The 17,694-nt window shown below is 47.6% G+C and overlaps 1 protein-coding gene across 1 annotated transcript; it reads left to right on the top strand.

Moving 5' to 3' along the window:
• Positions 1-350: 350 nt before the first annotated feature.
• Positions 351-9,671, top strand: tmed6 (transmembrane p24 trafficking protein 6; the record flags this gene model as incomplete). Its single annotated transcript, XM_080002985.1, has 9 exons — positions 351-566; positions 1,355-1,481; positions 1,780-1,943; positions 2,381-2,588; positions 2,920-3,649; positions 6,738-7,057; positions 7,237-7,302; positions 7,409-7,548; positions 9,450-9,671. 9 exons carry the CDS (start codon positions 351-353, stop codon positions 9,669-9,671), a joined length of 2,193 nt encoding a protein of 730 aa, XP_079859111.1.
• Positions 9,672-17,694: the final 8,023 nt, after the last annotated feature.

Raw genomic sequence — 17,694 nt, 5'->3', positions numbered from 1 at the left:
AGAGACAACAGTACACATACATAGTATACAGGTTTTACGAGGCCATCCTATAATGAGGTTGATATTTAAAACACTTGTTCAGCTCTGAAAGGTCAAAGGTCAAGCCTCCGCTGCTTGTCGTCCTTTGTGGTTCAGGTAAATAAACTTTACTGCATCGACATTTAAATATAAACCATCAGAACCTGGAGCAGAGCTGCTCCCATGTCCCAGAACAGAGCGGTTGGAGCAGCTCCACCTGGAGGAGCAGCACCACCTGGAGGAGCAGCACCACCTGGAGGAGCCCCCTCTGTTCCCAGCAGGTTAATAATTCTCCACCTCCACCTGCCTCCACTCTGCTGTCCTCCAGCTCCATGGCGCGGTGCTCTCTGCTGGTTCTGCTGGTTCTGTTGGTTCTGCTCGCTGCAGTGGGTTCTGGACCCGTCACCAACCTCCACCCCGACATGGCGGACCAGCAGCTCTTCTGGGGCTCCGACCAGTACGACTTCTCCATGGTTCTTGCTGCCGGGGGCCACGACTGTTTCTGGCACTTTGCCCACAAGGGAGAGCACTTCTACCTCCACTTCATGGTGGGAAAGCTACTCACTTTTATTGAAGTTATTATTGTAATTATTATTGTTATTATTATTATTATTATCATTATTATTGTTGTTATCATTATTATTGTAATTATTATCACGTGGCACGGTGGCGCAGTGTATTGCACTGCTGCCTCACAGCAAGAAGGTCCTGGGTTTGATTCCCGCCTGGGGCGCTGTTGGCACCGTGCTCCGGTGGGTTATCTCCCAAACAGGAGCCTTTCTGTGTGGAGTTTGCATGTTCTCCCCGTGCTCACATGGGGTTTCCTCCACCTCACGTCAGTAAGGACCCCCCTCAAAAACATGCACCATCATGGTCTGACCAGCGATGGACACTTATCACCTGGTCCCCGGGCGCGTCCACGTACGCTGCCCACTGCTCCTGGCTGTGCCCCCGGAGGAAGGACAAGCCAGGATGGTTCAATGCAGAGGAACCATTTCACCGGCCACCATCAAGCATGTGTGTGTGTGTGCAAGCATGTGTTGTAGTGTTGTAGTGTGGTGTGTTGCGTGATGAATAAAGACTATTTCTTCTTCTTCTTTCTATCATTATAATTACATTAAATGACCTCTAGGGGGCGCAGCGTAGTCTCGTCCTTTTCCTCCTCCACCTCATTTTAGTAATTAAAAGTCAAAAGGTCAAACTGATCTTTTTTAAATATAAACAAGGATTTTACTTCATCAGTTACACCTGACGTAGCTGCGGCTCCAGGTGGAGGAAGCTGCTGCACAGAGTCCATACTTTCAACCCTCCACCTCCACCTGTCCCGCCCCCCCAGGTGCAGTGGGTGACGGGCGTCGGCCACGACAGACACCTCTCCGTCAGCGTCAACGCCCCCAGCAGCTTGTTGCTCTCCACCCTGGATGAAGCTTCAGGGCAGATCGGCTTCCAGGCCGAGGAGACGGGTGGGTGTCTCCACCTCCATCTTGACCTCTACTTACACCCTCCACCTCCACCTAGACCTCCACTTCTCCCTTCCACCCTCCACCTTCAAACTCCACCTCCACTTCCACCTACACCTCCACCCTCTAACTCCACCTCAACTTAGACCTCCACCTCCACTCAGACATTTTTAATCCTCCGTCCTTCAACCCTACCTGGACCTCACCTCCACCTCAATTCCTCTCACTTCCATATTTCTCCTTCCACCTCCACCACCCACCTTCCATCCGCCTGTCTCCCTGCCTGTCTTACCCCACCCAGGCTTCTACCAGATGTGCTTCGACAACTTCCATAACCGTTTTGGAACGATGCAGATCTCCCTGAGCTTTGGAGTTTACTACGACGGCTCCGCCCACAAAGAGGTGGAGAAGAAGAAGCAAGAGGAAGTGAGCAGGGACCTGAACAACACGCTGGACGCCATCGAGGTGAGACAGCGCCGGCTCCGCCCGGCGGCAGGGGCACCGCGCTGACGCTCACTGCACAACCAAACTCACGCTTTTCTGCCACATCAGCGCTTTGCATTTTGGGATGTCGGCAGCGTGACGGCCATGTTGAAATGCATGCTGGGTCGTTTGCCAAAGCGTCTCCGAACACCGGAGTGAGTCGACCTCGCAGTGGAGCAGGGATCAATATTGCATCAATAGACCGATCGATCGATCCTCTTGGTCTGGTTCCCTCCGTAGTGGAAGTGCATGCTGGGCTGTGTTTATCAGCAGAGACAACATCCTGGTACTTCCTGGTATGAAGGACAACGTGGAGTTCAGCAGAACACAGACAGACAGACAGACAGACGGACAAACAAACAGACAGACAGACAGACAGACATTACAGACAGTGCTTAACTGGTGGTGTTGTGCTGCAGGAGACCTCCCACCGGGTGGAGAACTACGTCTTCCACATGTTCCGTTACTACGCCTTTGGACGCATGAAGAGGGGCTCCGACCACTTCCTGCTGCAGTCCAGCGCTCACTACGTCACCTGGTGGTCGGCGGCACAGAGCGTCGCCATCGTTGCCGCCGGGTTCCTGCAGCTGCTCTTCCTCAGGAGACTCTTCAGCAGCAAGACGGAAGGCGGGGCCGAGGAGCAGCGCTGCTGACACGCCCCCCTGGAGGGCGGATCAGGAGCTCCACCCTGACCCGAATGGAAACCATGAATGTTGTCATTATCAGGTGTTGTCAAACGTCCTGAAATGATCTTTAAATTTAATAAAGTGAAGCTCATGGTCCAAAATTATCAGGAAAACATGTCCTTGTTTGTTTTGATTGACTTTGTGAATTATTATTAATAATAATAATAATAATAATAATAATAATAATAATACCAGAGAAGTAGTCGCAGACATCAGGAAACTCACCAGGACAGTTCCTCAATCCAGCCCCCTTTCCCAGCCCATTCCGTCAGAAGAAATCGTTGCAGCTCTGAAATCCTTCAAGGAAAATAAGGCTCCTGGAAACAATAACATCCAAACTGAGTTCCTGAAGAACATGAGCCATGAGTCACTGACCCAGGTCCAGCTTTTCCTCTCCAACTGCCTAGAAAACCTGACCATACCATCCAAATGGAAGCAGGCTAAGGTGCTGGCCATACTCAAGCCAAATAAAACACCAGATGAACCAAAGAACTACCGCCCAATATCCCTCCTGACAGATCTTTACAAACTACTTGAGAGGGTCATTCTATCAAGAATAAACAACATCATTGAAGAGAGTCTTCCCCACACTCAAGCTGGTTTCTGTAAAGGTCGATCAACAACAGATCAAGTGACCCGGCTAGTTCATGACATCGAAAGCGCCTTCCAGAGGAAAGAAAAGTTTGGAACAGTCTTCATTGACCTCACTGCAGCGTATGACACAGTTTGGCACAGAGGCCTCTACCTCAAGCTCCTGAAGACTTTGCCTGATGTTAAGCTCGTGAAGTTCATCATGCTGCTTATACAGGACCGTACCTTCGTACTGGAGACCTCAAACGGCCAACGCAGCAAGAGAAGAAGACTGAGGAACGGGCTCCCCCAAGGCTCTGTTCTTGCCCCTACACTTTTTAACATCTACACAGCTGACATGCCTGTTGGAGAGTGCTCGCTATACACTGTGGTTGAGAATGCCCTTGAGAAAGATCTCTCGCTACAGAGCAGGTACTTTCAGAAATGGCATCTCAAGCTAAGCCTGCCCAAGACAGTTTGCTTAGTGTTCCATCTTGCCAATCGATGTGCGAATACCATGCTGAACATCACACTCGACGGCACCATCGTCAGGCATGACCCCAACCCTAAATATCTTGGTGTCACACTTGACCGTAGCCTCACCTTCAAGCCACACATCTAACAAGTTGCTGCCAAGACCGCTGCCCGTGTAAACCTCCTGAAGAGACTGGCTGGCACTGGATGGGGTGGAAACTTCACCACCCTGCGCACCTCAACCCTTGCCCTCGCATACTCCACGGCTGAGTATGCCGCCCCTGCATGGAGTCACAGCAGCCATACAGCCTGTGTTGATGTGCTTAACAACGCCATGAGGCTAATTAGTGGTGCCCTGCCATCAACCCCTGTCGAGTTCCTCCCCATACTGTCTGGCATTCCACCTCCAGAGCTCCCTCGTAACTTCCTGACCTTGAAGCTGGCCTGCAAGAGTGCAGATGAGCCAACAAGCCTGATCCCCCCGCCTGCTGAATATGGCCACCAGAGACTCAAACGCAGACACTTCTCCACCGAAGCTAGGAGACTCCTTACCACGAGCCCTCCACACCCTGGATGGATCCTTGACTGCTGGAACAAGCAATGGTCCGAGTCAACCTCCACGTTGAGGAAGTTCATCAACTCCCCTTCAACCAATCCGTCTGGGTGTGACCTACCACGGAATGCCTGGGTCAACCTCAACAGACTTCGCTCTGGAGTAGCAAAGACCCAAACCTATCTGCATATGATTGGAGTGTCTGCCACAAATCTCTGTGAATGCGGAAAACCACAGACTGTTGAACACATCATTGATGAATGCCCAATCTTCAAATCACCACATGGAGTCAGTGGCCTCATTGAACTGGATGACGATACCACTTCTTGGCTAATGTCCCAATTGCCTGTGTAGCCCTACACGAACGAACGAACGAAGTGGGAACAGTGTTGTTGATCACCCATTTTTGCCAGTGCATCAGAGTCTGGTGTTGGTTTTGTTTTGGCAATTCTCAGAACAGATCTGAGGTGTTCATCACTCAACTGGGATCTGTGTGGTGCTTTGTTGGTGTTAATCACACTAAAAGTCTGTTCACACACATACGTAGAGCCAAACAACACCAGCATCCTCTGTGCCATCTTCTGGATGTTTGGAAATGTGGCTGTGCTTTATGAAGCATAAAACACATCCAGTTTAAGAGAGTTGAACTTCTCCTGTAAGACGGTGTCACATTGGAGATCAATCAGTTCCAACTGCAACTCCTGTGGCGCCGTTTCAGGGTCTTGTGAGAAGGGACATGACACCGGCTGAAGTGACTTGTCAATTTTTCCAAAATCAGAGAACCGACGGCAGAATTCTTCATGCAGGTCATCCAGTGACTTCCTGTATTTTTTCACATGTTGTTGGGTCACTTTCAACGTAGCCAGTGTGGGGAAATGAACGAATGACCTGTTTGGCATTTGCTTTGAGAGTAAAGCCAGCTTGGTTTTGAAGGCTCTGACGTTTGTATGCATTTCATGCACAAACTGTTCTTTCCCTTGTAGCTTCACCTTCAGCTCATTCATGTCAGTACGTCCACAGCAAAAGCTAAATCACAAATCCAATCTGTGTCACTCAGCTCAGGAAACTTGTCAGCGTTCTCAAGTAGCTCCAAAAATGAGATCATCTCCTGTTTGAGCCCCCACACTCGTTGACATACTTTCCCCAAACTTAACCAGCGGACATTAGAATGGTAAAGCAAGTCCCTGTGATCAGTGTCAGTTTCTTCAAGAAACGTAATAAACTGACAATGGTGAAGTCCCCTCGCTCCAATAAAGTTAACAAGTTTTACAACTGGCTTTACCACGTGGTCAAGCTGCAATTCGGATTTACACAGTGCTTCCTGGTGAATTATGCAGTCCAGGAAAATTACCTCCTGCTCAGGGTTGTCCTCTTTCACCCTCCCCTGGATTCTTTTGAGCAGTCCAACGTTTTTTCCCCGTCAGATTTGGCGATCCATCTGTGGTCACGTTGGCGAGCGTACTCCAAGGCAGCTTGTGCTTCTTGATGACCGCCGACACACTGTCATACAAGTCCTCTCCCCGTGTTTTCCCTTTTAGGGATTCCACGGCCAAAAACTCCTCAGTTTTCTCAAATTGTCATTAATCCCTCTGATAAAAATGAAAAGCTGAGCGGTGTCCTTTATGTCATTACTTTCGTCCAGTGCCAAAGAATATAATGTAAATGACTTCGCTTTTTTGTTTAGCTTGCGAGCTAAGTCTTCGTCAATTAATTCAACACGGCGAGTCACTGTCCTGCGTAATAAGCTAATTTTTTCAAATTTGTTCATGCTCTCAGGACACAAGATACCTGCTGCCTCTGCCATGCACTCTTTGAGAAAGTCCTTTCGGAGAAAGGCTGCTGGCTTTTGCTAATTTGAATGCCAGCAAATAACTTGCCTTCGTGCTTGATTCTTGGATGGCAGTTTGTCGGATAAAGGTGTTTGTCCAACCTCTGAGCGGTAGCCGGCCGTGCGTTGCGTTGATTGGTTGTTAGCGTAATTAGCACGCTTGGTGGAAAAGTGAGGGCTGATGTTGTGTTCCGTTAAAACCGCAATCGTTTGTTGGCAAATAAGATGCAGCCTTTGACCAGACTTAGGTAAAAAAGTATTTAGTTGTCCATTCCTTATTAAACACTCGGCACTCACTGTGGACTTTTCTTTTCTTTGCCCCACTCATTGTTGCAGATGGCTTCAGAGTAGTAGCAGAGTAATAACAGAGAGAAGCTCGGGCTCCGCAAAATCAAGTCACTGCGCCTAATGCGCACCTGGTGAAACGCCAGGCGTTACAGGTCAAGGTCAAATGAATGCAGTCATAATTATGAATTCTGTACCAATCTTCGGCGGGCCGGATTAAAAAGACCAACGGGCCGGATGTGGCCCGCGGGTCGTAGTTTGCCCACCCCTGGTCTAGATGTTGTGTATACTGTGTGTACACAGTGTATATTTCATCTGTAGTCCCGTTCTGCTGCAGTGTGACCTGACGTGGTTAATCATTCTCCATCTGATTCCTGGAGTTGGAGCCGCTTGTCCATATCTGCCGTCCTTCAGAGGCTCCAGACACCGGAGGACACGGAGGAGATGTGGACCCGCGTCTTGATTCTGCTCGCCGGCTGCCACATCACCCGCACCCAGAAATCGGAGCCCTGGCTCGCCCCGGACGACGCCGGCCTGTTTCGAGGCTCCGACCGCGCCCACTTTGCCATCGTGATCCAGGCATCAGAGGTGGAGTGTTTCTGGCACTTCACCCACCAGAGCAGAGACTTCTACATGAGTCACATGGTGAGGAACCCATCTGCGGCGAGGAGCTTCAAACAACTGAAGCTGATGCCTGACTGTGTGTGTGTGTGTGTGTGTGTGTGTGTGTGTGTGTGTGTGTGTGTGTGTGTGTGTGTGTGTGTGTGTGTGTGTGTGTGTGTGTGTGTGTGTGTGTGTGTGTGTGTGTGTGTGCGCAGGTACAGTGGGTGACTGGTTTGGCCTCAGATCACCGTCTGTTTGTCACGGTGGTCTCTCCAGACGGGGTCCTGATGGGATCCAGCAACCAGGCTGTGGCTGAGCTGCACTTCCACACGGAGGTGACAGGTGAGGTTATTGTTATGATATCTGTTGTTGTACAACTTGATTTATTGCTGAGTATTTAGTGTTTTTAATTGTTTATTTTTAATTGTGTCTCCATGGGGATGGTTAGGGTTCTACCAGATCTGCCTCGGTAACCACAACAACCAGTTTGGAGCCGTCCGAGTGTTTCTTGACTTTGGCGTCGTCTACGACGGTTTAGGGGATGAAGAGGAGGATACGGTGCTGAACAGTACACTGAGCAGAATACAGGTACCACAGTAGCGCAGTACTACCATAGTACCGTAGTATTTCCATAGCACTGCAGTACTACCATAGCACCACAGTACTACCATAGCAACGCAGTACTAAGATAGGATGCTGCTTTTATTGTCGAGATGGATGATGCCAAAAGATTCCAGAGCTTTGCATCTTGTGTCCACCTGCTGGTCCGAGGTCCGAGCCAAACTGACCACAGCCAAACTCAAGCCACACAACTTGAAAGATTTGGCAGGATGGATACAGCCTGAGGCTCAGCAGCAGAATAAGCAGGGTCATCTCAAGTAAGCTTGTTCAGCACGATCAACAGGAGCATGTGGTTAGCAACAAGGCAAGCGGCATCGTAAAGCCCGGAGGTCAAGCTGCTGTCCGTCATGGCCTGGAGTCAGATACTTTTTACATGAATACCAATCAGTCCACACACCAGGCCAGCCCATCAGCACACTAAGGTCCAAAGTGCAACGTCCACTGTTTTTTCTGCCGCGGCCGTGAGCATTGTCTGGGAAGGTTCCCTGGATTCAAGTCCCAGTCCAAGGAAAAGAAACAGGAGTGGATAAAAAAGGAAAAGAGTTGTTGGAAGTGACTGTACCTCTCATTCAGCAGCTGATCGTACTGAGGAAAGCCTGTTCTGAAGCTTCAGCTTCCAGGGGAGACACCTGCTCTCCCTGCAGTCTGCCCTGACCGTACACCACAGGGAGAGTGGTACACTTTGTACATAGTACATTTCAAAATACCTCCAAGCCAACAATCAAATATCTTCGTGATAGGGCCTTCACTGCTCCAGGAATTGATCTTATTGATACCTGGTCCAGTCCTACATTCATGTGCTGCCCATTTAGGGAAGATATTGATGTTGATTCACTCCAACACTGTTTCACCTGAACTCGTCTGCGGTGGAGGATGAGATGTTGACACTACAGGCTGACGTTCAGCTCAAGTCCAGGGCTCATGGGCACTTTTGGAACTTACTCAGGGAGTAAAGTACCAAACATGAGGGCATGTGCTGCCTCCTTGACTGCATCATTCAGCTCTACCTATTTATACGTGTCAGCCTGCTCCCATATGAAGATTATTAAGTCCAAGCAGCGTTCCACCATGACGCATGATCACATGACGCATGATCACATGACACATGATCACATGACGGATGATCACATGACTGATGATGCTCTGGAAGCTGCTTGAGGCTACCAGCAGCTACTGTCCGGACGATGTAACCCTGACGACTCCATCCAGTGCAAGTCATCAGAGTAATGTAGTGACCACAAATGTATTTAATTGTAATGTGCCGTAAAGTTTCATGCAGCGATACAAGGTATGCCAACATATATTGTATATATAAAGTATACTCAGTGTCTCCTTCTTCTTCTTCTTCTTTCGGGGGCTCCCGGTAGTATACTCAGTATATACAGTATATTAATAAATATATTTAGCATTCCTTAATGCAGGTAGATCATTTTGACCTGGTCATTTTAAAAGTAGCTCGCAAGCTGTAAAAGTGTGGCCACCCCTGCTCTAGAGGATCTAGAGATGGATACTATCATCCTTGTGATAGATCCTCAACTGCCAAGACCCTAATGGCCAATTGGTAAAGTTGTAAAACTATTCCGAGTCCTGATGCCAGATCAGCGTGTCAGACGTAAGGATTCAGGACTAAACCTCCCCCAGGTCCGTGGCTCGCCTTGTCCCACGACCTCCTCTGTCAAGGGATAAGCCATGAAGAATCCATCTTGGATGCACACTCGCTGCAGCACTGCAGTACTACATAGTGCTGCAGTGCTACATAGTAACGCAGTACTACCACAGCACCACAGTACTTCCCTAGTACCGCAGTGCAACCATTGTACTGCAGAGCTCCCATAATAATATTTATAGTATTACCCCCTGTCCTCCAGGAGAGCACGGTGAAGCTGCAGACCTCCATCTTCCACATGTGGAGATACTACAGCTCCGCCCGCATGCGTAGGGGGGCGGACCACTATCTGCTGCTGTCCAACCTGAGCTACGTCACCTGGTGGTCTGTCACACAGAGCCTCTTCATCGTGCTGTCTGGCTGCCTGCAGCTCCTCTTCCTCAGGAGACTCTTCATCAGCAGCTCCCACAGGACACGCTGCTGAGACACACACACACACACACACACACACACACACACACACACACACACACACACACACACACACACACTGTGTCTGAGTCTGTAGGTCTGGAAGTCTGAAAGATGGGGAGCCATTCAGCTGTTGTGCCAGCAGGGGGCATTGGGGGATAAGAAGAGTCACGACAGAGATGAGAGGCTCTTGAGTGCACATAGCGATGGAGGAGGGTAGAGGAGTCTGGAACTTGACTAGCGGGTGGAGGAGTCTGGACCTGACTAGTGGGTGGAGGAGTCTGGAGGTGCAGTTACATGTTCAGCCTGGAGGACCATGGGTTGGATCTGGGAACCAGTAAAGTGATGGAAGAATAGGAGTCACAGGAGATGGTTCGGGTTGGTTGAACATCCTGGATGCTGTAAAGGTCAGTAGAGTTCTGTAGAGGTCAGTAGAGGGCAGTAGAGGTCAGTAGAGGGCAGTAGAGGGCAGTAGAGGTCAGTAGAGGTCAGTAGAGGGCAGTAGAGGTCAGTAGAGGTCAGTAGAGGGCAGTAGAGGTCAGTAGAGGGCAGTAGAGGTCAGTAGAGGGCAGTAGAGGTAGAGTAACAGACACACATATACAGAGACACACACACACAGGGAGCCAGTTTGTTGTTATGATTGTGTGTTTTGTGTTTTGTCTTCTTCTCCATAAACAACCTGTTGTATAAACTAAGATCTAATTCACTTTGTCTGTTATTAAAAACATTATAGATCATGTAAACACACACACACACATGTTGGAGGGCTGGGTGTTGATCAGGATCTCGTGATTGGATTCAGTATCGATTTGATCTGTATTGATCAGATCATTTATGATATTTTATACATAATCAGAATTGCTTCCAACTTTTCAGTTTACCATCTGACGCATCACACCTGTATTTCACTGAACAAATCCTCTTCAGTGACTGATGGGAATGTTATTAATTGCTTTGCTATGTTGTGTAACCATGACCATATAAACTTGTGTGAAACAAACATCTAAATCTATGTAATCACAGAAACATATATGCACACACATAATGAAGAACACAAGCTCATATATCCTCAGTCACAAATCTTTTTTTTCCCATAGTTTTCCAAACCGTCCAAATGGGAGTACAGTCTGTATGCTATCGTCTTTTGGACTCCCCCCGATGCAGCTGTAAGAGCAGGAACAACACTTCATTGTCCTTTGTGTGTCACAGAGTTTACCTTATCTTGAACACGTATGAATCTGTGACGCCAAACTGACCATATGTATAGTCTCTGACTCCATGAAAATAAACTGTTGGTCTCAGGGAGCTGCTCTTAAGCTCATCTCTGATCCAACCCTTGTACAAGATAATAAATTCACTTTGAGACCAAAAACTTTTTCCTCTTCATTGTTTATTAGAAAACAGGGCATTCAGCGAAATTATTTTTCTAACAAACTTGGCGCCCAACGTGGGGCTACAGCATCCTTGGTTTTCCTCCAGGAAGACCAAAAAAGTACACAGACTGCAAGACCTCCACCTCCTTTTTCTTAATAAAAGGGATTTGGAAATAGGGAGGCGACCTCTCACTGGAGGAGAACCAGGTGACGGAGTCCTGCGCGAACCAACCTAGAGGAAAAGGTAAGGTCTCATATAAAATAATTCTCGCTATAAAACAATTAATTGAAATAGTTAACTAGGCTGTTGTACTGACAAACTAAATTGTCCACTTGTACAGGTCAGGGACCTGAGGAAAAGTACCTGGGGTACTTAAGAAGGTAAAGGTGATCATAGTCTTGGAAACTTAGCCTTATCTTAAAGAAAATCCGTTCTGAGGCAGTTTGGAACTGTTAAGACACGAGGGACAGCGAAGATAGTCAGGATAAATAACCATGGGTAACAACAACAACAAAAAAAATTGCGGAAAGAGATCTCAAAGGAGATCTTAAATTTATGCATAAGAAAGACACAAAAAATTCTAAATACTTTATTGGGTGGAGTAAGAAATATGGGTTCAGAGGGAAGATGAATGTGGATGAATGTAACCAGCTAGTGGCTGATATTGCAAAAGAGTAAAATAAACAAACAAATAAATAAATAAATAAACAAATACATACATAAATAAATAATAAAAGAAAGACAAAGATCCCGATGGCCACGTCAACACCCAACCCACCCTAAAGGTAAAACATCCTTTTATTCTTTGAGTCCAACACCAAAATTAGCCGATTTGACTATAAGCAGAATTACAGATCATTTTGTCAGCAGCGCAGACTGATCAAAAATAAGAGAAACTACACAACATAAAGAGGAATCGGTCAACCACTACTATGTTCGCCTAAAGGTTATCTTTGACGCCAACAGTGGGAAGGTGGCGCCTGAACCTTATGATGACAATAGGCCATATGCCCAACAGTTAAAAAATGATTTGTTAAACGGGTTAAGGCCCAACATCTCTGGTTTTGTAAAAATGAACTTGGTGGGAAGGAAAACCTGCACTCTCGCTAACATAAAAACTTACGCAATGCACGCTGAAGAACTAGAAGCGAGCAACAAACTGACAAATAAGGTATTTGTCCTAAAACATTCAAGTTGTGAGGAAGTCTACAATGATGGTTTGTGTGGTGCTTCTGCTTCTCTCATGTTCTGAGGCGACCAAATACCAGAGGGTGGGGACGAGGAGGACGGTTTCAAGGCGGAGGGGGGAGAGGAGCAGCGGGAGGAGGCAAGGAAGGCAGGATGATGGATGTTTCATCTGTGGAAAGAGGGATCACTGGGCCCGTGTTTGCCCTCAAAGGAGGAGTGGATCTCGGAATGGAGGAGGGGGAGGCAACGAGACCGATGCTGCGTGACTGACCGACTGCAAGGATGAAAATACAAGTCATGATATCATATTTTCTGTAAATGATGATGAATTTGAAGAAAAGGGAGAGGAAATTGAGGTTCTAGATCTGGAGGAAATATTTGCTTGTGCCAGGGAGAGTAATCACAGACCAACTGTAACATTAAAGGTTAATGGGAAGGACATAGTGTTCTTGTGTGATTCAGGGTCATGTAAAACTGTGATAACAGCAGCAAATAAACCCAGTGGAGTCACCTACTCAAGAGAGGAAATAACAAAGCAGCAGCTCAACAGGTACTAACAGATGAAGTGTTTTTAACCCAAGAACAGGAAATTCACCAAGAGATATTGAGACTGATGCAACACAATGCACTGGCAAAGGAAAAAGACAAATGGAAAAAATGTAAAGCATCTATGGATGACACCCACCTGTGGAGATAACAACATGGCAATCTTATTTTATCTAAATCTTTGTTTAGATACGCAGCAGTGTTGAGCCATGTTGTAACACATTTCTCAACGGGGAGGATGGTGCATAATATAAACAAAGTATTTAATAGATTCAAGATTCAAGAGCTTTATTTGTCACATACATATACATACTTTCATACATACTGTATATGCAGTGAAATGTTAAATGTTAATGTTAATACATACAGGTTTACAACCTATGCAAAACGATATTGTGCAAGCTGTGAAATATGTGCAAGGAACAACCCACAGGGAAATGAAAAGCTGAAGCAACAAAAGTTCCCATTACCAAAATACCCATTTCAAAATTTAAATATGGACTTCGAATTAACTCCCTGCCAAGGAAAGAAATATTGTCTGGTTAATCATTGATGTTTTCTCTAGATGGGTGGAGACTTTTCCAACAGCTAAACTTGATGCTTTAATAGTAGCAAAAGCTTTATTATGAGATATTATTCCAAGATATGGGATTCCTGAGAAATTATATAACAACAACGGCAGTCATTTTGTTAATGAGACGATATGTCACTTAACTAAGGCGTTAGGAATACAATGTAAAAATCACTGTTCCTACCATAGACAATCTGCAGGCCTAGTAGAGAGAACTAATGGAACAATAAAAAGTAAATTGAGAAAAACTGTGGCAGAAACGGGATTCATGTTACGACCGGAGCTAGGTGGGACCCAAACGCACGACACAGAGAAACGGGAGGCAGACGAAGGATGTTTATTCGACCACTCGGTGGAGATGGCCGGGGGGACCCGGTCAGGTAGGGATGGAGCAGGGCTCATAGATTCCGCCCGGGAATCTATGAGAGCGGAGGAAGAGAGTGTTATACCCCCCCACGAGAGGCTAGCAGGGAGCAGAGGACGGGAGAGAAGGTTGGAGCTGGAGTGACTGGAACTTAACCCTACCGAGGAGTCGTCCTTTCCCGGCCGGACTGGGCAGGTGGCTCGGAGGTGTCCCAGACGGCCGCAATACAGACAGGCGCTGGTCTGTATGCCGCGGACTCGCTCCCGAGCTGCATGGGCTTGGCATCGGAGTGAGTCGGGGGACTTCGGGAGTGCCCAAGAGTAGTGGGCGCTGGAGACCGGGGCGTGGCCGCCCAGGCAGTAGGCACGGGCTGTAGTCTCTCCCCTTCCCTCTCACGCCGGCGCTCCCGTAGCCAGTTGTCCAGGCAGATGGTAGTATCTACCAGTTGGTCAATGTCCTTTGGCCCGTCCCACCGTGCCGACTCGTCCTGCAACCTGTCGTTCAGGGCCCGCTGAAACACGTCCTGCAGGGCTCCATCGTTCCAGCACCTTTCCGCGGCTAGCATCCGGAACTCGACGACAAGGGAGGCGACACTATGCGGACCCTGGCGGAGGGGGAGGAGTCCTCCTTGCTGGCCTCCTTGCCGCGAACTGGGTGAACCCGGCGCCGTCGAAGGCATACGACGATGGCCGCTGCTGGAAAACCACTGCACACTGTACAAGGAAGGCACCTGTCAAAATCCCCGTCGTAGGGTGCTGGAGCCGGAACATGGGGCTCACGGGGGACGAGGGGGGCACTGGGAGCCAGAGGAGTGGACGAATCTGCATGCTGCTGACAGCCGCCGAGATGGTCCGGAGGTGGTCCGTGATGTCTGGGAGGGTCTGGTCATGTTGACCAAGCAACACTCCTTGGTTCTGGAGTGCGCGGCAGAGCGCCTCCGTGTCGGCTGGGTCCATATTTTATGGCCAGACCGTACTGTTACCACCGGAGCTAGGAGGGACCCAAACGCACAACACAGAGAGACGGGAGGCAGACAAAGGATGTTTATTAGACCACTCGGTGGAGATGGCCGGGAGAATCCGGTCAGGTAGGGATGGAGCAGGGCTGGGCAGGGATGATGATGGAAGGAGGGGTCCAGGATCCTCCTATAAAGTGTTGTTTGGACAGCCATACCAAAATCACCCACTAAAAGATATTTGGGTTATCTCCCAAATAGGAGCCTTTCTGTGTGGAGTTTGCATGTTCTCCCCGTGCTCACTTGGTGTTTCCTCCACCTAACATCAGTAAGGACCCCCACACAAAACATGCACACATCATTGTCTGACCAGCGATGGACACTCGTCACCAGGTCCCCAGGCGCGTTGATGAATGCTGCCCACTGCCCCTGGCTGCCCCCCTGGAGGAAGGACAAGCCAGGATTGGTTAAATGCAGAGGCCTCATTTCAACGGCCACCATGTGGTGTGTTGCGCGATAATTAAAGATTCTTCTTCTTCTTCTTCTTCTTCTTTTTCTTCTTCTTCTTCTACTTCTTCTTCTTCTTCTTCTTCTTCTTCTTCTTCTTCTTCTTCTTCTTCTTCTTCTCCTCCTTCTTCTTCTTCCACCAGACGAGAAAAAGTTACAGTCTAGCGATTGGGTCTTCATCAAAGTCATCCAAAGGAAAAGATGGCATCAACCTAGATGGGAAGGACCGCTCCAAGTTATTCTAACAATGCCAACAGAGGTGAAAATCAAGGAGAGGCGAACCTGGATACACCTGACGCACTGCAAAAGAGTAATCACACCACACCCAGATCCAGATTAGACGGACTGTGAACTATCTAAAGGGATAAACTGTACAAAGGAGGAAGTCTGGGCTACAAAGGAAGCTGCTCTTATAGTGAACAGCTGTCTCAAACCTGGTGAAGAAACCAACAGATCCCTGAGGACCTAGTTATCTCTGAAGATGTTTATACTCATACTATTACAACTATCTTAACCTGGTCATGTGGACAAGTGATAAAAGAGGTGCAATTGGTGGAAGGAGAAGTTTCCACGTTCCAACTTGACCTTTGTGAAGTTGCCAGCTGTACTCCGTGCCAAGCACAACAGTTATCGGCAGATCATAAGTACCCATGTATCGGGGATCCTCGTTGTAAGTCGTGGGGACAGGTGTGGTGGCACACAGATCCTTATGGGTAGACTAATCGTCCCACAAGCGAAAACACGCTTATAGATAAAAAACACAGATTTAGTATGGTCTGCTGCCAAGTATCGATGCCATGTGGACCTGCCACTTGTAACGCGCTGTACATAACTATTAAAAAAGCACAACCTGACGATGGAGGGAACTATCGCTTGGCATCAGAAAGCACAGGAGGAGACACAGGAGGACCATTTAAAATCATAGTGATACGAAAGCCACCCACCAACACCACAGCGACACCTGCCACAACACCTGTACCACAAAAGGACCTTATTAAGACCATAAAAGTCAAAGACCTACAGGATACTATGAAATTAGAGACAGGATACTATGATAAAAACGTGTGGTTAGAATGGATAAGGTTCACCACCAGGTCGTTAGCCAAGGACGACTGCTTTGCATCTTCTACTACCAAGCCTTAGTTGGGTAACATATCCTTTCCACTAAATTTTAAAAATTCGGACCACAGACTCCCCTGCATGGTTAAGTTATATGAGAAAGAAACAATACCTACCGACCCAAACTGTACTCATTTATATTACCTATTTCCACCAGTGACACAAACACTGACACCACCACCATTTGAAGTGACTAAAGGCAATTACACCTGTTTTACTAGGTTCATCACCCCGGGACTTCGAATGGAACAGCTATCAGGATGTAACCAGTTGATCAATGTAACTACTGACACCACTATGGGTAACCTTTCTTCTGTGTTGCCAGCCTCCCCCTTTAAAAGGCTGTGCCAAGACAGTGCTGACGTCTGGTGGCTGTGTGGGGGAAGACGGCTCAGGTCTAACTTACCAAGCAACTGGACAGGGACATGCAGATTAGTCCAGCTGGTAATGCCTTTCACCTTGATCCAGCCCGACACAGTACATGACGCTGCACAACAGCACTCTGCTAACGGACGACAAAAGAAAGAGGTAGCCCCAGGTGGATCTTTTGATACACAGGTTTACATTGACGCTATTGGAGTTCACAGAGGGTTACCTGAGGAGTTCAAAGCTAGAAATCAAATAGGTGCAGGTTTTGAATCTGCAGTGTTCTGGTGGTCCGCGATAAATAAGAATGTGGACTGGATAAATTACATCTATTACAAACAACAGAGGGTCATAAATCACACTAGGAACGCAGTTAAAACGTGGCAGAACAGATGGCAGCTAAAAGTCTAATGGCGTGGCAGAACAGAATGGCATTAGACATGCTCTTAGCTGAGGAGGGTGGGGTATGTGCAATGTTCGGGTCGACCACTCCAGATGGCTCGGTGACCAAGGCGTTGCATGGGCTCACAACATTAGCTGAGGAGCTGGCGGAGAATTACGACATTGACACCTCCCTCACTGGCCTCTTTGAATCACGGTTCAGCCAGTGGAAAAGGGTGATCGTGTCCTTAATAATCTCTGTAGCTGTCATTGCAGGTGTGCTAGTGGTCTTCGGATGCTGCATCATCCCATGTGTCTGAGGCCTTCTCCAAAGGCTGATTGGAACTGACCAAGAAACCAAGAAAGAACTAATGGTGGGTGAACCAACAGCTCCTCTTCTCAATGGGATATATTGTACATACATTCATCTAATTAAAATTTCCATTTAAATGCGTTATGTTTTGTGAACTTAATTGCTTTGCTATGTTGTGTAACCATGACCATATAAACTTGTGTGTGAAACAAACATCTAAATCTATGTAATCACAGAAACATATATGCACACACATAATGAAGAACACAAGCTCATATATCCTCAGTCACAAATCTTTTTTTCCCCATAGTTTTCCAAACCGTCCAAATGGGAGTACAGTCTGTATGCTATC

The sequence above is a fragment of the Zeus faber genome, assembly GCF_960531495.2.
Source record: "Zeus faber genome assembly, chromosome: 6".
Lineage (NCBI taxonomy): Eukaryota > Metazoa > Chordata > Actinopteri > Zeiformes > Zeidae > Zeus > Zeus faber.
Note: the sequence above shows the minus strand (reverse complement) of the source record. Positions and strands in the feature narration are given on the sequence as shown.